General features: G+C 34.9%; 1 protein-coding gene across 1 annotated transcript; it reads left to right on the top strand.

Annotated features, from left to right (window-relative positions):
• Positions 1-380: 380 nt before the first annotated feature.
• On the top strand, positions 381-11,583 carry LOC136822444 (transmembrane protein 87A-like). Its single transcript, XM_067078706.1, has 17 exons — positions 381-527; positions 2,358-2,414; positions 2,690-2,761; positions 3,253-3,639; positions 4,396-4,477; positions 4,896-4,957; positions 5,159-5,279; positions 5,832-5,891; positions 6,372-6,471; positions 7,192-7,288; positions 8,025-8,208; positions 8,434-8,489; positions 8,795-8,898; positions 9,611-9,684; positions 10,649-10,707; positions 11,076-11,125; positions 11,455-11,583. The coding sequence occupies exons 1-17, from the start codon at positions 402-404 to the stop codon at positions 11,522-11,524; spliced, it is 1,761 nt and encodes a 586-aa protein (XP_066934807.1). The 5' UTR covers positions 381-401; the 3' UTR covers positions 11,525-11,583.
• Positions 11,584-25,766: the final 14,183 nt, after the last annotated feature.

The following is a 25,766-nucleotide window of genomic DNA, read 5'->3' as shown; positions in this document are numbered from 1 at the left end:
ATGTTGGTAACAACGGACAGAATTAGGAACTTTGAATGGCGACATTTCTGTGTGTGTTTAAAAGTACATCAGTTGTTGTAGCAACATTTTTGATCAGAATAAATATCATCTTTTTGATGACGCCAATCATTTTTTTATTAATTCTTAAAGAATCTTATGTTATGAATTACCTATTTTGGTGTTAGTTTTGCTCGCAAAACATCAATCTTTTGGCTGTAAAAAGATTTTATTATGTTTTATTCACAGCCCCCTCTCAAAACAGCCTCAATATGCTATCAGTTCCATACTGTTACTACAATACTGCTGCAAATTTTAAGTGTATGCTCAGCTCAAATATGGAAAGTTTAATCATAATGAAATCTCTCTTCATCTTTTTGTAGTCGGTCAACTTAACAAAAACGATGTATGAAGATTCTCTTATCACATACACCATGCATTGCAGTCCAGCAGGAGAGAAGAAACATTTTTCTGTCAAGATTAACCTTTATCATCACTTCTGTCATCTTCCCAGAGACAAAACCCCATTGGTAAGTATAAAGTCAATGTCACATTTATTTATGTGTTTCTTTATTATTCAAAAGAAAGGAAGAGAAGTGAGTTTTCATGTTCTTTCAATAATTTTTTTTCTCGTTTTACTGAGTTAATAAACTAGGTCACAGTGTGGATGTAAACCACACTGAAACGACCGCCTTCCATCACTCATCTCACGCTCGTGAAAGAGCGCGCGCACATTATCAACGCCTACATGTCATCTCCAGTACATTTTAGATTATTCATTGAAAACAGATTACAATATAGTCATTTTTAATGTCTCGATTATTCAATTCCGAATAAAAGACATTCAGGGAAAAAAAGAGAAACACCTGGGTAATCTAGTTAAAAAACCGAAAGTAAATTGTAAACAAAGTAATGAGCCAAGGCAAAACGAGATTAGAGTACCACTATGAAAGAAACCGTCTCCGGCGGTCGACAATAACTATTTAAACAAATAAGTATTTGATTCCAGACTTGACTGTCTTGAATTTTTTTTAAACTTAACCAGTGGAGAGCATTTAACCTTTACCACGCCTTCTCTCTGGGAACTTCACCCCGTGCACGCCTTGTCGTTTTGGGAAAAATTACAGTTTTACGCTTTCCGTCATAACTTTTGATCTACTAAACCGATTCAAAAAAATAAGCCCATTCTGGAAAGCCCAACTATCCTGCTTTCCAAAAATGTTAAAATAAAGGATTTTCCTCCATCAATGGTGACACAGTAGTCTTCTGCCTTAGAGTTGAAAAAAATTCAAAACGCAATTTGTCATATTTTTCAAAATTTTAAGTTCCGGTTAAAAAAAAAGTGGGGAGAACATTTGCGATACCATAATTTCCTGGCTCATTGTTTCCACCATTATAACTATAACTGCTAGCCAAAAAATCACAATCATACCTTTACTAGAAAAGGCAGAATTCATTTTTAGAAAACCTTGGTTTTCGAGAAAATTTCCACGTAAATCAGAGGCACGTAAGGCAGAGGCCCCTTGAGGTAATTTTTATGGGAAATATCACTAAAAACAGCTAAAAATGACTTTCCTATCATCAACCAGCATGAAAGCAATAGAAATAACATAGTATATACACTTTGAAACTCTTTGCAGCCTTATCAGAAGCCTTAACTTGGGTTTCGGTGACGGTCAATGACGGCCGACAAGCCTCCAGTCCTCACCCTTAATGTACCGTCATACTAAAGAATAAAGAGGCAGAAACTTACCTCAAACACTGACTAAACTACAAACAAGCAATACATAACATTTCCAACCAATAAAACAAACCATTTTCCACTAAATAAACATTAAAAGTTAGTTACAGCAGTCAATGAGCTCATAATTTCCCAAAGAATATTTTGCCTAATTTTCCAGTTTGTTTTGACAGTTAAAATCGAAAGTAGGTGGTTTCAAACTATTGAAAATAGTTTGTTTACATTTTCTCTCCGTCATATAAGACATTAGTGAGGTTAAGTAAATCGGCAAAATCACGACGACGAACGAAAATTTAACAGGCTAGTGAGTTTCAACCAATCAAATTTCGTATTTTCACTACCCTATTACATTTTTCGTCCGTCGTCGTGATTATCCTGGTATGCTTAACCTCAGTAATCCCCGGGATTTAAAGGCGTCTTTAAGGCGCTAGGGCGGCTTTTCTTAAAACCGCACGAAAAACGTATATTTACGGCCTCGGCTATAGCTTAAAACGTAAATTTACGGCCTCGGCGTGGTAAAGGTTAATTTTAAAAGGCTGATATCTAATGAAATATTCAAATCACCCTTTGGGTGATCAGGTTGATGTATAAAATTTATTCATTTTTTATTCTTTTTCAGCTGGAAAAAGATTACAACAATATCCCATGTCATGACCATGCTCTATCTTCCCTTGACGTAAGTTTTTACCCAATGAAATATTCTTTTTGAAAAGAAATATTCACATTGCTCAAATAAATATTTCCCACTTCAGTTAGGCTGCAAATGCAAAGTTTTGATTTGCAAGTACTGAGCTTTGGCTTGATTGACTATTTTTTCCTGAGTGTCCTTGAAGGCTATTCCTCCTCCGTCTTTTTACCACCCTGGTTCTAAAATGAATTAAGATTGATAAATTCTGAGGTGCCTATCATTTTTCCAATACGATATGTATGTTGTTTTTCTCTCGCTTTCAGAAAAAAATCAGAAGAGATATAGAACATGCTATTCGAAAGCGAAGAGCTGAAGACACTGCCAAACCGCAACCGGTAAGTTTTTAAGTAATCTCTGAAAAGTGGATTCCTTTAAGTATCAACTTTTTCATCTATTAAATTTTTAATGAAAAATGAGTACAAAAATTGTTTACTCTTCCAATAGCACAATGCTATGCAAATGTCATAATTATTACTTTTAACATTTGACCAAAATTCAATCCCACAATCCTTTTCATATTGATTTGTAATGCGTGCAAGTTATTACTTTTGTATTATCAATAAAAGTGTAATTGACTTGCAAAAGCAAATAATGCAAAGGATGATGGGATTAAAACTCGGACAAACAGTAATTTTGATGTCTATTTTTAGAATCACTGCGGTATGCTATTTGCCAAATCTTTACTAGAAATAGCTGATGAAGAAATTTAAGGAAAACAGCTCTTTCAAATTGACTTGATATTGTTTCATAAATCTCTAGGAGTTCTAAAAACTGTTTGTTTCAATTTATCACCACTAGCACTATATATTTTTTGTATTGAATTCAGCCTGCCACAGTTGAAGAAGGTAAAAATATATTGAAAAAAACATTAGCATTAGCAGCAAAGAAGTTACAAGACAAATTATTAACACAGAAGCCAGGAAGCAATGTCAAAGCAGTCAAAGCAGCAGGCAATCCAGCAGGCACACCTGAAGACAAACCTAAGAAGAATTCTCAAAAGAAACCAGCATTGAAAACAACATCTAAACCTCTTCCAACAGTAAAAATGGCCAAAGCTCTTCCAACAGTAAAGATGGTCAAAACTAATAAACCTGTAAAAAATGAACCTGCCGCAACTGCTGTCCCAGTCCCAGTTGTAAAAACTGCATCACCTGAATCAAAAGAAACAACAAAGGATTCATATAAGAAAGATCCGCTTGCACATCAAGTTGGTGTAAGTTTGCTTTTGAAAACATTTTTTTTTCTAGAAGGCAACTTTTACACAGAGTCCGAAAAAGTGAATTGAGATCTCAGATTGTTACTAAAGTTCTGCATTTCAGTCATCTTGTAAGCTAATTATCATATTGAATTTTGATTCTCCCTTTTCTTTTATAATGAATTTTTTCTGCAATGCACTTGAAGTTTACTTTTTGCAAAGGCTATTTCTTGGGGGGAGGGTACTTAGGCAAATGGAGGGGGAGGGTACTTAGGCAAATGGAGGGTATGGTATGTGCCGCCCTTAAGGGTACCTTTTTTGGACTTCCAAAATCAGAAAATCAAATTTCAGTCCCACTAAGGGTCGGAAGATAGGAAAATTTCAACTTTTTACCCCCTGAAAGATCGAAATTTGGTCAAAATTGGTCAAATAAGTCCCGCTAAGGATCGTAAAATTCACAAAATTTTCCTTGGTTTTCTCTTTTTTAGTCCCGGTAAGGGTCCAAAGTTCGAAAGTCGGGCGGCACCCCCCCCCCGTCAGCTCGCAACCCTAGTACCCCCCCCCCCCCGGGGGCTATTTAGAATAAAAACAGGTGAGAAATGCTTAAAAGGGTCCATTCGACCAGGGTACCACAGGTTCTAAAATATTCGAAAATCAACCATCTTGCCAGTCCCTTCCAAGACGCTTTTTTAAACCTCATTGTTAAGTATCTATTAAATACTTATTACAGAAATGTGCTAAATTTTGATAACTATTGCACTCCTTTATTTTCAGAGGAATGAATTACGTACAAATATGACTGGTCTATTTATCGTTGCCCTTACATTCGAATCTACAGATGAAGTGACAATTAAGGGTAATTAAAAAAAACGGTATTTTGCAAACCCCAATTTTATTGGTCGACCTAAAACCTTAACTAAATTGAATAAATATTGGAATGTCGTGGCTTGGATCAGGAGATTTATGTTTGGCTACGTTTCGAGATATTCTTCTCCCATCATCTGGTTAGTTGAATGAAAGTTCAATAAAAGTTCAAGCTGTTGAAAACATACAATTAGTCAGTTATTCCACTACTACAGTTAAATATTGCTTCGGATTGCTTGAAAAGATTGAAAAAAAAAAAAACAGCTGAAAAATTTAACTCGTCTAAATCCAGTTCATGTAGGACATCATGAAAGAAAAAAAACTTCTATACCCCCTTCATATCTTTAGCACTTTTTATCAGACTTCTCAACCCGTAAAATAATGTGATTTCTAACCATTTATATTTTTAGGGCGAATTGATTCTGTGCACAAGGGATCATATTTATCAGCAATGATTTACCCGCTTCTTCCGGTAAACTTATATTCACGTCATTACAATTGATTTCTAGTAGAGCAGCGTCCGATGACCGGAAAACCATAAAAAAGACCTTAAAAAGTCTTTGACTTTGTGTAAAAAAAGTAAAATAGAATTTTGATACACAAGTAAAAACCCTAGTAAAAATCCTGATGATTTTATCTTTTACTGCTGTAACTGTGGCTTTTTTCTTTTTAGTTTTATGGTGTGATGTCTTTAATTTATTTGGCATACGCCATTGGTTGGTTCATTGCCACTTGTTGTAATTGGAAAGACTTGTTACGTGTACAATTTTGGATCGGTGGAGTTATTGCACTGGGTATTTTGATTGGTTTTTATTCATTTTTTTTTCATAGTAAAAGCAGATAGAATAATATTAATTAAAGTTGTAATAAAGTTCTGTCTAGGATAAGTATCAAAATTCCGATTTTTTTGCCATGTGGAAACCGCTTACAAAAGAACTAGTCTAATTTACACTATCACGATTTTTACATGAAAGCCAGAAAGAGACAGACTTAACAGACTTTTGATGTAGTTGCAAAGACTTATTTTGTTCCTGAGTAAATCTCAGCGGTAGTCTGGACCTTTCTCAATTTCAAGACTAGCTAATGAAAGCTTCTTAAGATTTCAATTTTACTGTTTACAAAATGTTGGTCTACTAATACGCTAGTAAGACGTTTCAATCACACAATGTTCTACCAAGCTTCATATTTCAGATTTCTTCATATATCTCCCGTCCACTTTAGGAGTTTATAGTATAATCGTAATCAGGGAGGTAGAAAAATAACTCTATTTTACAAGTTCAAGAATCAGTGCTTAGTGCTTTTATTGTTATTACTTAATACTTTATTTCAATTTTTCTGTTTTACAGGAATGTTTGAAAACGCACTTTTTTATTCTGAATACCAAAGTATCAGTCATCATGGCCAAGGTTTGTCTTTTCAATTAAAGAGAACGACCGAAGTTAAATAGGGGTCTCGAGATTTGTTCCAGTTCCATGGTATATTCGCTGAGGTCAGCACGGGTTTTAATTGGATTCGAAAGAGAAAACGAAAGTTCTTTTGAGTTATGATCGTTTATTTTCGAACGTTTTTCTGACGTTAAGACATTATAGCCTCTTCTTTTTCGAACTCCGAACCAGAATTGACGTCACAAAAATCAAAAAACAAAACTCAGCGTTTTTTTCTCTTTAAGTTATTATAAAACGTTTAAGAGAGTGATATATGACTCTATTGTTGATGTTCAGAATGGCAGTTTATACTAATTGACTGATAGGCGAATAACTTTTGAGAGGTCATTATTGGGTGAGAAATAACAGTTAGCAGCTCACCCTCTGCCTGCCGATTCATGACAATCCCGATCTTTACATGCGATACAAAGATGTTTTCAGACTTTTAATTTTCTTTTATAGCTAACGGCTTGTTGTATTTCGCTGAGATTGTGTCATGCGCAAAACGTGCTCTGGCAAGAATCCTGGTTGTCATCGTCAGTATTGGTTTTGGTATTGTTAAGTAAGATATCTTTTTGTTGTGATTTCTTTGGTAGCGTGTGGGCGTCACGAGTAAAGTTTATACTTTTAAGGCCGATTGAAAATCTAAAACAATTTGAGCAAAAGTATTTAAAGCATAAAAAGAATCTTTTTCCCAATTTGATACTATAAGGGAATAAACAGGAATAAAATATGGATGGACTTTTGATATGCGTAGGTCTGATGCCCCCCACCCCCGATAACATAATCTTTTGACGAAATATGGTAAAAATCAATATGAATATGCAATGAAAATCAAATCAGCCGTTGTTATCAAATGGCAGCACCCTTAGTCCAAAGAGAAAGATCAAGCGATCCCGTGAAGTAAATCAGAAGGTCTTGATGACTTACTGACTTACTTGACCTTATCAGCTTAGGCATCGGTGCCCCTCGGTGCTCCTTGTCGGCCAAGCAGCCTTATCCATTGTTCTTCTCTCTGCTGTCGGCAGTGGAAGTTCAGACTCTTTCCTGACTTGATCTCTCCATCCGTAGTGTCCATAACCCCCCTTTTTTGAAGATTTTTTTTCAATTTTCAAGAGGGGACCATAACCTACCAGGAAACTATGCCATCTCTTAGGTGCTCTTCCAGGTTGTCTTTTTGCATTGAATTTACCTTTAGAAAGTTGCACTATTCACTGGTCACCTGTTTCTATTTTACTATGGTTTGTTTATAATAATGATTTCAAAATTTTGTTTTATTTAGACCACGTCTCGGCCAAACGTTACACAAAGTGATGATTGTGGGCGGTGCTTATTTCATTTTGGCTTCAGTTGAAGCATGTATGAGAGTCAGAGATGAGGTAACTGAAGTCCATTCTCTTTAAGTGTGCACTTTTGATACCATGTGGAAACCACTTTCAAGAAAATTACTCTAATAGCATACCGTCGCGAATCTAAAAATAGACATTGATTTTTATGTTTGACTGAAATTCAATCCCATAACCCTTTGCGTTTATTACGCTTGCACGCAAATTACACTCAATTACAAAGAACAAGTAATAACTTTCACAACTTTTAAATTAAGACGAAAAGGATTGTGGGATTGAATTTCGGTCAAATGAGAGAAGTAATAATCACGACGTTTGCATGACGAAGCGCTATTACACTGACATGGTTTCCATCTGGACAAGTGTATTGTTGTATTTTACTATTCCCTGTCATATGAGTGAAGGTAGAGAGTCTATCGCCATTATTTCCCTAGACTCTTACCTTCACTCATATCATTCTCTCTCAATCCGGCTGATAATTTAAGTGTCGATTGACGTCGAGCTTAGTAAAGCTCAAATTGCAGATTTAGAACGATAAACTCGGTATATATTCCAAGTCACTTTCCGCAGTCTTAGTTCGTTTTATACTTGGTTCTCTTATCATGTATTGAAATAAATTTAATAGATTTTTACAACTAGTCCCATGAGTTCTTAACATATTCTAAGGGACAGGACCTACAAAAAATTTTCCCAAAATGAATAGACACCATACACCATAATGATCTTTCAAAACCCATTTCAAACGTCTTCCATTCAATAACTTCTTTAGAAAGACTTTATGACGAATAAGCAGATGTTTGCATTGGTGCCATTGACGGTTTTGGATGTTTCAATATGTTGGTGGATATTCACATCTTTGGTGCAAACAACACGGACATTGAGGATCAGAAAGAACATTATTAAGTTGACATTATACAGGCATTTCACCAACACACTCATATTCACTGTATTAGGTAATATGTCTGGAAGATAATGATATAAGGGACTCCAAGTTGATTCTTTGTCGTTGTAGAAAACCATAAATTTCGATCCTTGGCTTTTGAAATCGGAAAAAGAGGCTCATTTCCTTATTTGAAACACTTGCACTTCACTTAAAAAGTGCATTGAAAAGACATTATACAGCAAAAACTAACTTTTAGCCTTTCTTTATAATATTTCCTTAAACATCTCATTTCCAGCATCACTGGCATACATGGTTTACATGATTAAAGAAAACAGATTCAATGACTGCGTCGTAAGTTTCTTTATTTTTCTACCATTATTTGTAAACTAATCTTTGATACTGTTTGTCGTATGTTCTATATTTATTTTTCGAAAACTTGTAAAATATAGCGGATATCGGATGGACGATTTTGTTTGATGTTATACCAAATTTTATTGAATATTTTCGTGAATTGTAGAAACGACGTGAAAATCATAAGATAATCAGGGGGACGTGGTGTACGAAAATCTCAGACATGACGTTCAGTGGCACACCAAAAATTAAAAATTAAAAATTCTACTTGACGCGTAAAATTTTACTTCTTCATACTTTTTAAGTCAATAACGACGTTTTGGTTGAACGAAGCTTTGTGGCCGTTCCTTTTCGCCTTGATATTGGCTGTCATTATGATTCTATGGAGACCAAGTATCAACAACCAAAGGTAATATACATTATTATTAGACCATGTACACACGTTAAGGTTCCGTTTCGTTCCGGTATGATTTTCGTTACGGATCGAGCGTGTTCATATTGGTTTCGGTGCATTTCGGAGCGAGAAAACGGAGCAGTTCCGTTCCGATGAAAAAAGTGGAGCGAAACCGTTTCGATCTGTTTTGCTTTGTAACGTCTTCTTCTTTGACGTTTCGAATTTTGACGTTCACACTTGTTTCGGAACGGAATGGAACCGTAACGTGTGAACATAGTGCAAAGGTCGAGCACTCTGTTACGATGCGCAAGGTTGTGGGTTCAACCCGCGGTCGGGTTATACCTAAGACTTTGTAATCAGTATAAAATGGTACTTGATGCCTATTTGCTTGATGCCCAGTAATTAGTAATACTTATCTTTAAAATATTGAGATAATGGAACCCAAGTTGAAAGTTGATATTTACGTCCACGTCCAATTTGATAATATTTTCTCATAGCATTAGTGTGTCAGTCATTTTCAAAACTGAATGAGTGTCAAGCGAAGTGTAAAACAAGTTATCGTCCTGATTATAGTGCTGATAAAAGCAAAAAAAATAAAAAATTTTCCCCTCTTTCTGACTGACTGATCCGTGTCAATTCAATATCAAAAAGCTTGTAAATTAGAATTGACGCGTAAAGCAAATGATACCACTCTTGTTTAAAAACAAAACCTTCAAACATCCTTTAGATACGCATTCACTCCTTTGGATATGGACATGGATAACGAAGATGAAGATGATATGACTCTCTCCGATGCTTTTGGTATGAATGATGTTTTTTTTTTTGTAATGTAAAGTGTCAAATGCATTGAAATCATTTACGTGAGCGGTCAGTAATCTAAGAGTTTAAGACACACTCGCTGATGCTTTTGGTATGAATGATGTTGTTTTTGTTGAGTGTTACATAGATCAAAAAGCAATACACGATATCGGCTTTCCAAATTCTTCCCGAATGATTACCCATGATGCAAAAGATGACGCAAAAAATTCACGGAAAGTCAATATCGTCCGTGAATTTTTTTGCGCAATGCATCATGGGTAATCATTCGGGAAGAATTCGGAAAGCCGATATAGTCTATTTTATCTCGCGATTTTCAGTAATCTAAAGACTTTTAGAAGACAGTCTTATGATCATTTTAACGAGATTTACGGTAAGCTATAGCGACTATGAGCTGAGCAGAACATGAAAGGGTGGCTATTTGATTTGAGAATTGATCGCCATACTAAATCTGACCCAAGATCCACACTTTGCCTTGTGAGAAAAATGGTGGTAAAATGTACATTAGGTTCGAATTAAATAATCAAGAGCGAAGCACGTTTCTACTTTACCGCTCCGATGGGCTTTTCCACAAAATTTCTCGAACCTCCTTTGTCGAGGATATCCTTTTTTCGAGTTTCACAGGCCCTAGATGTCTACCTTGAAATATAGACTTTGAAAAATTGGATAGTAGGGTTGAGGATATCCATGCATTTTGTCCTGTGCCCCCCGGATATCCACGCATTTTGTCCTCTACCCCCTGGATATCCAGATATTTTGTCTTGTACCCCATGGATGTCATCCCCCTCTTATAAGGTCCTACCCCCTGGATTTCCAGAAAGCATTGAACCCCAATGATGTCCGATATCCTCAACAGGGGACACAGAATATTTCCGGAAAAGCCCATTAGTTCTTTATCGACTTTAGTTTTCGTCACATAGTAGTTTCATTTCTTGTGTTTTCTTTTTAGAGGGAATGAAATTACGAAATACATCTGATAAATCCACTGTCAAGAACAGAAAATCAGCTGTAAGTTCTACCACATTTTCTTCGATTATCTTTTAAGTGTGATAACTAACTACACTACTACTGTCTGTTTAACCTCGCCTCGCCGTGGTTTATATTCATTGTTGCCTCGAAAAAAGAAACCGGAAGAAATGATTGCAAACCGTCTCATTTCCGGGCTATTTCAGTTTTTTTAACTGGCTTACCAATGTCCAACTGTGTACAAATGTTACAAATAGGGCCGAGACAACATGCAGTGGCTTCAGAACCGACCACCTAACTGAAACAAGTTACTTAAGTCATGACGTTTAAAATGACAGTAACACTCAACCTTGATGCATATCGAATTCTTTGTTTACATCATTCAACATTCTACCTTTTGTTCAATACAGGATGATGATTTGAAATGGGTTGAAGAAAATATCCCATCAGTACCATCAACGTAATTTTTTTTTATAAAAAACATTCAACATTTTTGAAGCCTTAAGATGTTCTTGACTTTTTGAGTTTTAAGCCTAAAAATGTTCTTAACATGTTCCTATTTTCACCATTAAAATGTTCTTGATTTGCCTCGACTTGTTCGTAATATTTTGGCCGTCAAAGCCTTGTGTTCTTATGTAGTTTGGTCTTATAAAAAAACGTGTGCGCTTTTTTTAGGAGCGCAAAAGAGACTGCAGCTCTCTTTCCAAAATACAATTATTTTATCTGAATTAAGGTTCAGTGGTATTCCAGTAACAAAGTGATCAATTCTCTATATTTTTCTATCGCCAGGTTACTGCCAACAATTGATTCTGATGAAGAAATATTAACCACCAAATTTGAACAATCTAAGATGAATTAGATCGTTGTATGTTATTAATATACATTTGGTTGGAAATGGTAAGGAGTTTTGAGAATCTCGTTGCTATTTGTCATTTCATCAAAAATTGTGAATTTACTTCTGCCGCTTATGACTCAAAAGATGGGTACTCCTTTGGCAACTGAAGAGTAATTTTCTGTGAAATCTCTCTGCGTCTTTAAAACACTAAATATTGTTAATCCTTGTTAACTTAAAATAATTGTAGTTTGCTTGTTTTACTTTCTCTATGAGTAAGTTTTTCTTAATAAAGGACTCAATTATCTATCCCTACATGAACCAAAAATCGTGAAATAATTGGTTGTCCATTCTTGTATGGTGGCATGTTGTGATCCGAAGCTCACGGGCATCTGGTGTCTTCATAAGCTCTCGTGGAGTAACTATTCTCAGTTCTCTTGGAGTTCTTAGGATCCCATATAAGTCCTGTTTGGTAAAATGATGTATGGTTGACCTGGGTTGGCTAAGGGAAATGAACCCGAAAATTATCCCTTAAGATAATTCCTGTAAGAGTTGTTGATTCAGGTTTAAAGACAATGAAATGAATGAAATGAAAGGCTTTGAGATTGAATAGTTGGTAGGGCCTCGATTTCTAGGGGATAGGCTTTTTTTATATTTTTTGGAGGACTTTGCTTGTGTTCATTATTCTGAGAGAGAGGGTTGTATTAAATTAACTTTTTGTTTATCTTGATTTCCAAAACTTTTCATGTTTCTTTCTTTGAATTTCTTAATTGTGGTTCAAATTTTTAGTTAGACAATTTTAAACTTAGAAGATGCATTTTTTCATTTAAAATATCTTTATATCAGCTTTTTAGTATTGGCTTTTTTCGTTTTTATATAAAATTTCTCAAGTTTTTCTTTATGATTTTTAGAATTTTGTTTAAGTTTTAAGTTGTACGTTTTCATTCATTTATCTATTGATAAGAAATTATTTAAAAATTGTTAATATACTCAATGACAGTGTTTTTTTACGTCCCAGTCTTTCAGTGGGCTTTAATGGTTTTTTCCTCTGATGTCAATCTTAGGGCAAAAGCCACCAGATTTGTGAAACTACCCTGAAACTACTGTTCTAATCTTTTGCTCAGCCATATCGATTTTTGCACATTTTCTGCAATATTTTCTGAATAAGGAACCTCATGTAGCCGACCCTGTAGCAGGCCATAGGTATGAGATATGCAAAAACTGATTTGAAACAGCGGAATCAGCATGAAAATCTTATCTAAAACAAGTTGTTATCGTTAAATTTTTCATTCAAAGTTCATTCAAATTCAAACATTTTCAAATTATCAATTTTCCTTGGATTCGAAGATTTTAGTAAAAAAACAGCCTTCTATACCAGGCCAAGGGTGACGGTTATGACAAAATGAATTTCAGATTCGGAATCAGCAAGAAAAACTGATTTAAAAAAGATATCACATCACTAGAAAGCTATTCAAAATGGAAAATTTCAAAAAAAATTTACTTTTAGTGGTTTTGGGCGGTTTTCCGAAAAAGGGTCTCCGGTAGCCGCCCAGGGGTAAGAGATATGGAAAAAACGGATTTCAAATTAAAAAATATGACGTCATCTTGATTTACGCATATCAAGAATATGTGATCATTTTCGTGGCTTTGATTTTCTTGTATTTCATTTATTCGTTCTTTGCATACATGTTCCCAAAAAGAGCTGATTCATCTAAAGATTCGACCAAAAAAGAGTGAATTTTTTTGGATCCATTTAAATTAAATAATTTGGTGGTTATTCTATGGTACCATTCAATAACTGTATCTGGAAAGAATTCTTGAGTTGATTTGTTGTGGAGGAATAATATTTCTATTTTTCGTGGTTTTGAGAATTCTTACGATTCCTAAGCAATATTCTGAGTGTATTCTTTGTGTATTGGTTGATTCATTCTTTTGTAATTTATTTCTGAACTTCCCTTGAGAATTTATTATTTCTCGTGTAAAGATTTTCACAATGAATATTTGGCATCGTTCTCCTTGCAATCCTATGGAACTAAACCTTGGGCTCGTTTTATCATGCGGTCAATCATTTCGTTGGAAGCAGTCTACACAAGATCCAAACACATGGGTTGGTGTTTTGAACCGTAAACTCTGGCTTTTAAAACAGCTTGACCAGGGAAATATTGAGTATCAAACTTTGGATAATACCACAGAACAGAAAAAAGGTAGCAAGCCTACAGACCCTGACAAAGATTTTTTAAGAGACTATTTCCAAATGAACGTTAAAGTAGAAGAATTACTGTATATCAAAAGTGGAGTGAAACAGATTTATTTTTTCAAGAGCTTGAAACACCTTCTTAAGGTTTAATGGAAGTTTGATGGAATGAAAAAATAACAAGAAATACAGTATGTTGCAATGACTTGTGCGGACTTGTGGAATAACAGACATTGAACCTTCGAATAAAACCCCGGGGGGGTACTAGGTTTGCGAGGTGACGGGTATGTCCGAGCCGAAAATCGAAAATCAACCCTTTGAGAGACAAAATTTTGGTGATTTTGGGACCCTTTGAGAGACTTTTCCCTAAATTTTGGTCCATTTTTTCCAAATCTTGGTTTGATTTTCACCAATTTTTGGTCAAAGTTTTTGGAAATAGTGACCCTTTGAGAGAGAAATTTTTGATTTTCGTGATTTTGGGACCCTTTCAGAGACTAACTTTTGAATTTGTACCCCTTTGAGAGACTTTTGAGGAATGAGAAAAGGTACCCTTATGGTTCGCACATACCTGACACCCATTTTGCCTAAGTACCCCCCCCCCGGGAATAAAACCAAAGGAGTCTTCCAAAAATTGTCAGAGTGATGATGACCTGTCCCGTGACTTTTGAGCAGTCATTATGTTTCAGCATGTACCTATGTAGGCTGCACACATCCCCTCTGATAAGTTTTGATATAGGGGATGCGAATCAGGCTCACAAAAACGTTCCGAACTTAGCAAAAAATCTGCTAACCAAAAAAAGAGTTGAATGATAGAGAACTTTGATTGACAGTTTGTCGTCTTTTGTTATCTTGAGAGTTTTGTTTGCTAATTCAATTAAGGTATGTGGAAACCTTCGTTTGGAATTTTTATCAAAATTTTTTTTTTATTTAATCTGATGTAAAATTTCCAGAGCTTTCCAGACATGTAATTATTGTTTATTAATTCCCAAAATTTTGGATGTTATGATAGAATTTGTATCTCTTCCTTGTTTCTCTTGTTTATAAATAAAATGTCTCTGTTCTCTAGTTCAATAAGACCGCCAAACAATGTTCAAAAAAAGAAGAGGGGAACATTTGTGTTTTGCCCTTTTTATATAAGAACGGCTGCTTGAAAAGAATTTCTTAGAACAGTCAATCTTGTGCCCATTATCTTTTCGTCCATAATAGAGCCCTTTAGAAGTTACCAAAACAGATGAATGTATTATAATAAGGATATATGATTTATTAGCGAAACTTTTTAGACAAGAATATTTTCATTAAATTTTTCTTGTAAATAAATGTTAGAGAGAACAGGAACTTCATATTTATATCTTTTGTTGTTTGATGAATAGTTTTGTTTAATATTTGTGCAAACAAAAGATTAAGGGGAAAACTTAAATCGATGATATCTCAAGACAGAAAATTGGGATACCTAGGGTCATTCCACGAGTAATAAGTCCCCTTATCTCTGAGCTACGGACTTCATTTTTTCTTTATTGTACTCGTGAAAGATAGATCTAAAAAACATTGCCACTTTTTTCTTTCTTTTTGCCTTAAACTAAAGTTATGACCCTTTAAAGCAAAAAATCGCCATTATTTTCATGTTTTTTGTCGTTTTTTGACGTTTTATCGAATAATTCGAAAACTAAGCGTTTAGAAAAAAAAATTTGGCAATGTTTTTTCCTTCTTTTTTCTGGATCATGATCATATAAAAAGCTTTATTAAATTGCCAACATAAGGGGACTTATCACTCTCTGAAGATGACATGGTCATTTTTCCTTTGTCTTCTTTTATTTCTTTGTCAAATTGACAAAATTTAATGTTATCAGTATCATTCGATAGAGAATTTAATAAGCTTTCGAAAAATATATACTTTTACTATTGAAATATATCTGTATCGAAAGCTATTAATAAAAGAGTCGGGTGTGGTGTAGAAGGTTCCACATACCTTAATTTTCGATAAACAAAAAGAAATAGAGGAGAAAGAGAGATTTCTAGCCATATGTTCTTTTTATTTGAATCTTTATTTGATTTCTATTTACGTCATCAAATAACTCAAACAATACACATCGAGTTTTTTGAAAAATACAAGTCGCCAAAATTCTGCAAAATACATAGCTATTCGGTAATTTTCTTGGAAGCGATATCAGAGCCCGATTCGCATCCCCTATATCAAAACTAATTTGGGCATGCATGCAGCCTAGTACGGTCATTTTTTTCACCTTTCAAAGTCTCTCTAAGGGTCGGAAAAATCAGAAAGTTTTAAATTAGTCTCTCTAAGGGTTGGAAAATTCAAAATTTTTAGGAAATTTTTTGATTTCCAGAGAAAAAATTGTAATAAAGACTCTCTAAGGGTATGACTTTTTTCAAAAATCGAAAAAAAAAATTCAAAAAGGGTCACCTTTTCAGCAAAAATCAGTCTCTCTAAGGCTCTAAGGGTCTGTTTTCGGAGGTCCCGTCCGCACATACCCCTCATTCGCCAACCCTAGTACCCCCCCCCCGGGGGTGGTTAGGCTAGGGCCACATAATTGTTGAAGATACATCTTTCTTTATTATTTAATCTCCTGAAATGTTGAAGACATCACTGCAATAACTAGCCCATGTAATTGGGGAACTTTTGGTAGGCTTGGCATGCCCCCCCCCCTTTGGCTTTGGCTGGTGAATATAGCAAAACTTCTTTTTAGGGATATTTTTTGTGGAATTTGATGAGTAAAGTGCAATTTGAGCCGTTGAGAAATAGAACAGCTATGACCTCATACGTATCGTAGTAGACAAAAAATTTACCAAACATAATTTGAAATGGCTTTTGTTCACTTTTCACTCTCTTTTTTGGGTCTATGTAATACAACATTCATTTAGATATTCTTCATTTTCATGCTTGTTTTGCATCTCCCTTGAAATTATTTTGTATATGCGCACCCTTGAGGTATTATTGAGGATGTTTTATTGTATTATTTCAAAGAATTTTAGTTCAGGGAACGTTCTACTATACTATAATTATGACCGAAAGGAATTTGCATCCTCTGACTCGATATACTGTATATTATCATCATAACCTTGCTTTTCCCCCAACTTTTAACTGTTGGTATTTCGATCACTTTGAGAGTAAATAAAGGCCGAACTTTGAGAGATATACATCATGGTATGACTTCAGCCCGGGGGGAGGAGGGTACTTAGGCAAAATGGGTACCGGGTATGTGCGAGCCATAAAGGGTACCTTTTCTCATTCCACAAAAGTCTCTCAATGGGGTACAAATTCAAAAGTAAGTCTCTGAAAGGGTCCAAAAATCACGAAAATCAAAAATCTCAAAGAGTCACGATTTCCAAAAATTTTGACCAAAATTTGGTGACAATCAAACCAAAATTTGGAAAAAATGGACCAAAATTTAGGAAAAAGTCTCTCAAAGGGTCCCAAAATCACCAAAATTTTGTCTCTCAAAGGGTCGATTTTCGATTTTCGGCTCGGACATACCCGTCACCTCGCAAACCTAGTACCCCCCCCCCGGGACTTCAGCATATTTTACAAATATTTCGAAGGTTATTTCGATGTTTACTTCAATATTATTCACCTAAAAATTTTAAACAACAGTAGTTTCTGCACTTTACTCGCTTGTTCGACCATTTTGAATTTTTGTTTGTCCTACTCGGTCTTGTTTTCATGTTGGAAAAAATAAACTCGGGAAAGGTGTATTATTAAGGTATGTGGAAACCTTCTACACCACACCTGACTCTTTTATTAATAGCTTTCGATGCAGATATATTTCAATCGTAAAAGTATATATTTTTGGAAAGCTTATTAAATTCTCTATCGAATGATACTGACAACATTAAATTTTGTCAATTTGACAAAGAAATAAAAGGTGACAAAGGAAAATTGACCATGTCATCTTCAGAGAGTGATAAGTCCCCTTATGTTGGCAATTTAATAAAGCTTTTTATATGATCATGATCCAGAAAAAAAGACGAAAAAACATTGCCACGTTTTTCTTTCTAAACCCTTAGTTTTCGAATTATTCGATAAAACGTCAAAAAACGACAAAAAACATGAAAATAATGGCGATTTTTTGCTTTAAAGGGTCATAACTTTAGTTTAAGGCAAAAAGAAAGAAAAAAGTGGCAATGTTTTTTAGATCTATCTTTCACGAGCACACTGGGCCCAGAGGACAAAAGTTTGGAAATAGGGAGTGGGAGAACAACAAGATAGTATTTCTTACATTTTTTGTATTATTAAGGCATTAGTAGAGCTCTAGGGTCACATTACATGAGTTAGAAAATAGTAAACTTCAAATTTTGACTTTCTTTTGAGATTTTTCATGAAAATTGGGATTTGTAGCTTGGAAAATGCAGGCAAAATTTGAACTTTTAAACCGCTAAGTGTCACATCGAAACTCCAGCATTTTTGGAAAGGTTAGTGTCTGTAGTTTTCAAAACATATATGGCACAGTGGGCCCAGAGGTGGAAATAGGGAAAAAACGAAAGTTAAAATTTTGCTTTAATAATATGATTTATGGAATCTTGAATAAATTTCTGATAAGATGCCAAAGTTTCAAGTCTGTATCTGATCTGTAACTCAAGTTATGTGGCTCCAAAGTTGACTGAAAACCACATTTTGATGAAAAATCAAAAAAAGTGAAAAATGCACATTTTTGAAGATTCAGATCTAAATTCAGCTTGTAAATCAGTTCTTTTGTGTGATAACCTTTAGAGACATTATATTCTAAAGGGAAATTGCTTAAAAGTAAGTATAAATATCCAAGAACGAGAAAAAATTCAAATTTTCAGTCAAAATTCTCATCACGAAAATGCTTAAGGTAACCACAAATGTCCAAATATCTCAAAAACCGCTAAGTGTCACATATCAAACCATACACACTGGGCCCAGAGGACAAAAGTTTGGAAATAGGGAGTGGTAGAACAACAAGATAGTATTTCTTACATTTTTTGTATTATTAAGGCATTAGTAGAGCTCTAGGGTCACATTACATGAGTTAGAAAATAGTAAACTTCAAATTTTGACTTTCTTTTGAGATTTTTCATGAAAATTGAGATTTGTAGCTTGGAAAATGCAGGCAAAATTAGAACTTTTAAACCGCTAAGTGTCACATCGAAACTCCAGCATTTTTGGAAAGGTTAGTGTCTGTAGTTTTCAAAACATATATGGTTTGATATGTGACACTTAGCGGTTTTTTTGAGATATTTGGACATTTGTGGTTACCTTAAGCATTTTCGTGATGAGAATTTTGACTGAAAATTTGAATTTTTTCTCGTTCTTCGATATTTATACTTACTTTTAAGCAATTTCCCTTTAGAATATAATGTCTCTAAAGGTTATCACACAAAAGAACTGATTTACAAGCTGAATTTAGATCAGAATCTTCAAAAATATGCATTTTTCACTTTTTTTGATTTTTCATCAAAATGTGGTTTTCAGTCAACTTTGGAGCCACATAACTTGAGTTACAGATCAGATACAGACTTGAAACTTTGGCATCTTATAAGAAATTTATTCAAGATTCCATAAATCATATTATTAAAGCAAAATTTTAACTTTCGTTTTTTCCCTATTTCCACCTCTGGGCCCACTGTGGACCCTAAACACAACTCTCAATTTCAACACGCACATTTCAAAGAAGATCGCACAAGCCCATTCAAAATTAGAATACCTCATAAAGATGAATAACCTCAACTTCAGCATGAGGGCCAAGAGAAAGGCTTATATACAACTCATAAGACCTATCCTTGAGTACGGTTTAGCCATGTTGTGCACACTCCCAAAAGGCAAAAGCCAACGAAAGTAAACTTGAAATATTCCAAAACAAATGTTTGAGACTTATCACCAATTCTTCGAAATACACTCGAATCCAGACACTTCAAGATGAAAGTAACATCAAACCCATCAACACTAGAATCAAAGATCTCGCCAAAGCTTGGTTAACCCAAGCTAAAGCTAATCCTAAAAACAGTGTTTCTCAGATTCGCGAAGTCTATTTTAATGGTTTTGACAATTTCTCAACTCCTCATGTAGTCATTTCGAACCACACTTAGATATCTCATGTCAAAAAAAATCTTCATCTTTCATACATATACACCCTATCTTTGCTCCCACAAGGGTCCACAACTCGACGACATAGTATCTCTTTTAACCTTTTTAATGTTTTTTAACTTATCAACCAACAGTTTTCGTTTGTTTCCATTATTTTTAATTCAAACAAAAAGTAAACCTCTCTGATTGATACATATAATGTAATTACAACTTCATCACATGATCTTCTTCAAATCACTCCTTAAACATGAGTAAAAACGTATTCTACTATCATGTCTTATTCTTTGTTCACGTATGATCGATACACCCTTTATAACCAAGTAAATGGTGGAAAAGGGCCTGGTCAGGTCAACCCCTCAAAACAAACAAATCACACACACAGTTTTGTTGCTAAACGTGTACATTAGTAAATGAAGAGCAGTATCTACAGATAAACGGCGCTTTTTAAAGAAAAACCAGTAAGTCATATAACTCTCCTGGCTGGGCTGTTCTTAATTTTATATGAGTTTTTTCAGGCTTAAATGTTAATATTAATGAAAATGGAAACCTGTACTGTAATTTCTGAAATCTGAGGCTCAGATTCTTCTTAATTTGTTCCTCGGTTTTGGCCAAACTTCAGCCTCGTATTCTTATGAAATTGTTCTTATAAAAAAACGTGTAAGACAAGGCACGGATGTAACTCTAAGTAGACTGTATATCACTCCCTTGACAAATTTGTTAGCATTTTAAAGAATTTTGTCTCAGATGAGAGATCACTCTTAACAAAAATTACTGTAGGGCTAAGATAATTCCTTTTGAACGCAAATTCAACTCTATGTGTTCGTTTTGCTGCGGTGGCACCTTAAAGTTATGGCTAGTTAGAGTATTTAGTGAAGTTTCATTTTTCGACTCTTTCTATTATTTTAGTAAAGGATAATATCCACAGAACCAGCCACCGACCTAAAATTTGCAAATATCTGTTCTGATTTGCCAGCTGGAAGGATTTCCCTCAGTGGCAGCCTGGCAGGGGGTGCAGGGTGTGCAGTGCACCACCTAGAAAGATCTGAGAGGGGTGCCAAAAGAGCTTTTTAAGGGGGGCGCCAAATTATTTTTGATGTTTAATTGGGCAATTTGGCGCCCTTCGGCACGTTTATAGGGCCTTCCATGAGTACAATTTTAATTTTTTTCGCCTGCGGCGCTTTATTTTACCCTCTTGCATCCTTTCTCTCTTGCATTTTTTCAAAACTTCCATCAATATTGAATCAGAAGTAGAAAAGTGTTGTGTATCCACCAGGGGTTAAAGAGAATGCTCACCCCCAAAATGAGAGATTGCCAAAATGATCAAACTTGTTGATTCTCGCTGTGGTTTTGTGGTCTTATACTGACTAACTTTCCCCGTTGTAGAAGATCTTTTAAACTGTTTGACCTTTCTTACACCAAAATTTTTTGCCTGCGGCACCACTATTACAAGGAACCCTTCCTCCCAACTTGTGAATTTTTGGGGCCTCTTTCAGCCATTGATCTTTAATAGAAAGTAAAGTAAGACAGGCGGCGCAAACGTTTAAAGATTATCTTCTAATTTTTCTGAAAAGAGTTTTAGAAAGCAAAAATATAGACTAAATCGACTTACTAGGTATAAAATTTCCATTTCAAAGATTAGGGGCGTTACTTTCAAACAGTCACTGCTCTTACAGTTTAATATTTTCACTTAATAATGGAGGGCGCAAATAAGGAAAAAAATACCAGGGGCGCCAATTTCATAGTTTGCACCACCAAGAAATTTAAGCCAGGCCGCTACTGATTTCCCTGAAATTAAGAACAGTTCCTCGTTTAAGGGGAGAAATTTTTACTTCAGAACAGTTATATTTTTCCAGCTAGATGTAAAAAAACTTTCAGAACAGGTACAAAATTACCAGGCGATTAATTTTATGCGAGTTAACTGTTCATATCTACCAGACTACCAGGGCTGACAAAATCTTCTAAGAACAGATCGCTAAATTCCACCTCGACTGAAGGACTTTTAAGAACAGAAACTTAATTTATTCCAGCTAGCAGTTTAAATATTTGTGCGAGAAGATCGACAATTTTCAGTTGTTTTACACAGATGAAGAATTTCAGCTGCCACTCCAGGCTACCACATTCAGAAGGAAAAGAACAGATCTCAAAGACTTTTTGACTTCTTTGAAATTCCCTCAGAACAGATAGGAAATTCTTAGACATCTTATTTTTTGGATATCAAACTAATTTTTCATAAGAAAAGATCCTATTTTTCCAACTGGTCCCAATCTTCAGTAGAACAGACCATATTTTTCCAGCTGGTCCCGATCTCCAGTAGAACAGACCACTTTTTTCCAGCAGACTTTTTTCTTTAGTTCGCTAAGAACAGACCACCATATCCAGCTGGAACATGCCTTCAGAACAGATATTTTGTCCCTCTTCGGTGGATGCTTTCTTATCCACCATTCACCCTAGGCATAATCAGATGATTTGACATTTTAGGCCTGTAATAAACCCCTGTGTCACAGACCCGCTGGGACCCCAGTCCCACTGGAAAATTTGGGAAAAATTCGTCCCCGGCAGGAAAATACACTGGAATTTTAGCCCCACTGTGAAATTGACTTATATTTCATCCCGCACTCGAAATTAAATGTTTAAAAATGGCACTCCAAAATCATCCCCTCTGGATTTTTTAGCCTTTGAACAATAATCCAAAGGAAGTTTTATCCCATTTGAGCAAGGAATTTGAAATAAGGTATCTTTTGAAAATGTGATAGACGTTTGAAAAAGACAGATTTGCAAAGAACAGCTGTTCTTTATCATAATGTCATTACCAAAACATTCAATCTTGCCAAAGAACGTTATTCAACATTTAAAAACTTTGAATATCTAAAAGTCTGGATGTTAGATCGTCAAATGCTGCTTTGTCTAGCAACCTCCTTTGTACATACACACTTTATAAGAATGTCCATGATGAAAATGGCCAAAAAATTAAGAATATGCTAAGAATATCACCATCATGGAATTTTGAGACGTATGTACTAAATGTTAAGTTGAGTTAGGATCCTAACCTAAGAATGCTGTAAGAATATTTTAGGATGATTTTCCCAAAAAAGTTAAGAATATCCATGATGAAATGGATTTACACCATTCTTATAAAAAAAAAGCGTGTATTGGATCATAAAGTGAATAAACCATTTAATGCATCAAGACATCCAATGAAAAATAAAAGTACAATCTTGCTCTTCATGATTTACATGGATAAAGAAATGACTGGATTATTTTCAAAGTTGATAACAGCAAGGCAGCATTCATATGTGCTAAATTTAAACCAAGACTGTAAAATAAGACGAGGTTTCCTAGACGAAAAATTTTTTATACTAATTTATTTGACTCCTTAGAGCTAGAATCGAAAATTTTTGCTAAGCACATTGAAATATTCAATTGGAAACGTTTCGGGTTATTAACCTTAAAATGATTAGAAAGAGATTCCAGTGATTTCTGAATATTACTCTAAAATGCAGAAAGGATGTGGGGTTTACTGCATATGGTCACGTTCAAAGGATTGAAATTGTGAATTGATATTTCAATACCATCAAACTAAATAAATACAATGAATGAATGCTAATAAATATCTGGTTCGTACATGAGTAATTAAGGTATGTGGAAACCTTCGTTTGGAATTTTTATCAAAAATTTTTTTTTTGTTTAATCTGATGTAAAATTTCCAGAGCTTTCCAGACATTTAATTATTGTTTATTAATTCCAAATATTTTGGATGTTATGATAGAATTTGTATCTCTTCCTTGTTTCCCTTGTTTATAAATAAAATGTCTCACTTCTCTAGTTCAATAAGACCGCCAAACAATATTCAAAAAAAGAAGAGGGGAACATTTGTGATTTGCCCCTTTTTATATAAGAACGGCTGCTTGAAAAGAATTTCTTAGAACAGTCAATCTTGTGCCCATTATCTTTTCGTCCATAAAAGAGCCCTTTAGAAGATACCAAAACAGAAGAATATATGGTTTATTTCGAAATACAATAGCGAAACTTTTTAGACAAGAATAATTTCATTAAGTTTTTCTTGTAAAAAAATGTTAGAGAAAACAGGAACTTCATATTTATAACTTTTGTTGTTTGATGAATAGTTTTGTGCAAACAAAAGATTGAGGGGAAAACTTAAATCGATGATATCTCAAGACAGAAAATTGGGATACCTAGGGTCATTCCACGAGTAATAAGTCCCCTTATCTCTGAGCTACGGACTTCATTTTTTCTTTATTGTACTCGTGGTCATACCCAAGAATTTGGTTTCGTTTTTTCTTGGTTATGGGATGATTATTAATTTTATAGTTGGTATCAGAAGGTATGCCTTTAGAAACGCTTAGCAGAATTGTTTTCGTTGTTTACGTTGATCTTCATTCTCCATTTCAAGCACCACTTATTGATGTTATTTAATAAGATTTGAAGATCTTTGTTTGATGGATTGATGCTTTTTCTTTTTTTTCTTTGAATACTTGAGCCATGAGAGCCAAGTCATCCGCGAATTTTGATTGTTTTACTTTCTCGTGGGTGGTAATATCGACTACAAATAATAGGATAAATAGGAGTGGACCGAGACAGCTTCCTTGTGGTACACCGTTTTCCGGTGTGAACATTTCACTTCTTTCTTTGCCGTTTTGAATGAAACATTGTCTGTCCTCAAGAAAGCTTTTGATCATAAATAAGTCTTCGTTAGGCATTCGTAAAGCTTTTAGTTTGTATAGTAATCCCTTGTGCCACACTTTATCAAAGGCTTTTTCAAAGTCAATGAAAATGGTGTCAGTTTGTTTATTTCTGTTGAAACCTTCAAAACAATATTGGGGGGGGGGGTTTGTACTTTTACGGTGTGACGGGATTGGCCCTTTTTTAGTACGGTATTACGGGATTTGAAGAAAAGAGAGACGGGAAAACGGTATTTTAAAATCAGACGGTGAAGGTATTCAGGTACATTTTTGCCCTGTACAAGCCGGTGTGACGGTGTTATTATTTTTTCAATTTTCGGGATTACGGGATTCAGCAAAAATTTTGACGGGAAAACGGTATTTCCCCAAACCCCCCCCCCCCCCAATATTGGATGAGTGTGTAGAGTTGATCGTTTGTGGATCTTTTGTTTCTGAACCCTGCTTGTATCAAATCTATTTTGTCATTGTCTTCCGCCCAGAATCTTATTATATCTGCTATTAGACACCCCTGTGTCACAGACCCGGTGGACCCCCACCCCGGTGGAAAAATAGGCCAAAAAATCGTCCCCGGTGGAAAAAATATCCTACAATTTCAACCCCACTGCGAAATTGCTCTATGATTTTATCCCCATTGAAAACTGAATGTAAAAAATTGCACACCAAAACCATCCCACTGGAATTTTCAAGCTGGAAACAATAGATTTTCTATCCCCATTGGCATTTTGATAGAAATTTTCATCCCCACTGAGGAAAAAAGTTCTACCAGGGCACTGAGACAGGGGTGTTATTAGTGATTCAAAGATTTTACCAAGCTGACTTAACAGAGATATTGGTCGATAATTGAAAGGGTCAAGAGTACTCCCTTTTTTATAGAGCATTTTGATTTTTGCTATTTTCCAGTTATCTGGAAAAATCCATAGTTATAACAAGCATTATATATGATGTAGAGTACATCTGTGATAGCTGGTTCAAGTTGTTTGATGACTATGTTGGTGACTAAATCAGGTCCAGGGGCCTTTTTTTTTCAGCTTTATGATTTTCTTTTTAATTTCGGCTTTTTCAATGAAGATCTGGATGGGTTTGTGGTAATTTCTGAATGTGTCAAACCAATTGTTTACTCTGTTTTCGTGTTCTTGATTAGAGACCGGGTTACCTTTAAAGATATCTTCTTGGTTCTTTCTGAAGACCTCAGCAATATCTTTTTCAGAAGTTTTTTCGGTGTTATCAGAAGGATCAATTATTTTGGTTATTGTTGTTGTTTTTTTCTTCTTAAAGACATTGTTAAAGCTCTTCCATGATTTTCGAGAGTCACGA

This window comes from Clytia hemisphaerica, unplaced genomic scaffold (assembly GCF_902728285.1).
Source record: "Clytia hemisphaerica strain Z4C2 unplaced genomic scaffold, Clytia hemisphaerica genome assembly, whole genome shotgun sequence".
In the NCBI taxonomy this organism is placed as follows: Eukaryota; Metazoa; Cnidaria; class Hydrozoa; order Leptothecata; family Clytiidae; genus Clytia; species Clytia hemisphaerica.
This window is presented reverse-complemented; position numbering and strand designations above follow the sequence as displayed.

Coding starts and splice junctions, on each gene's coding strand:
- LOC136822444 (XM_067078706.1), top strand. CDS start 402: ATGTATGAAGATTCTCTTATCACATACACCATGCATTGCAGTCCAGCA. Junction 4,478..4,895: donor AGATGAAGTGACAATTAAGG/GTAATTAAAAAA, acceptor TTATATTTTTAG/GGCGAATTGATTCTGTGCAC. Junction 4,958..5,158: donor TGATTTACCCGCTTCTTCCG/GTAAACTTATAT, acceptor TTTTCTTTTTAG/TTTTATGGTGTGATGTCTTT.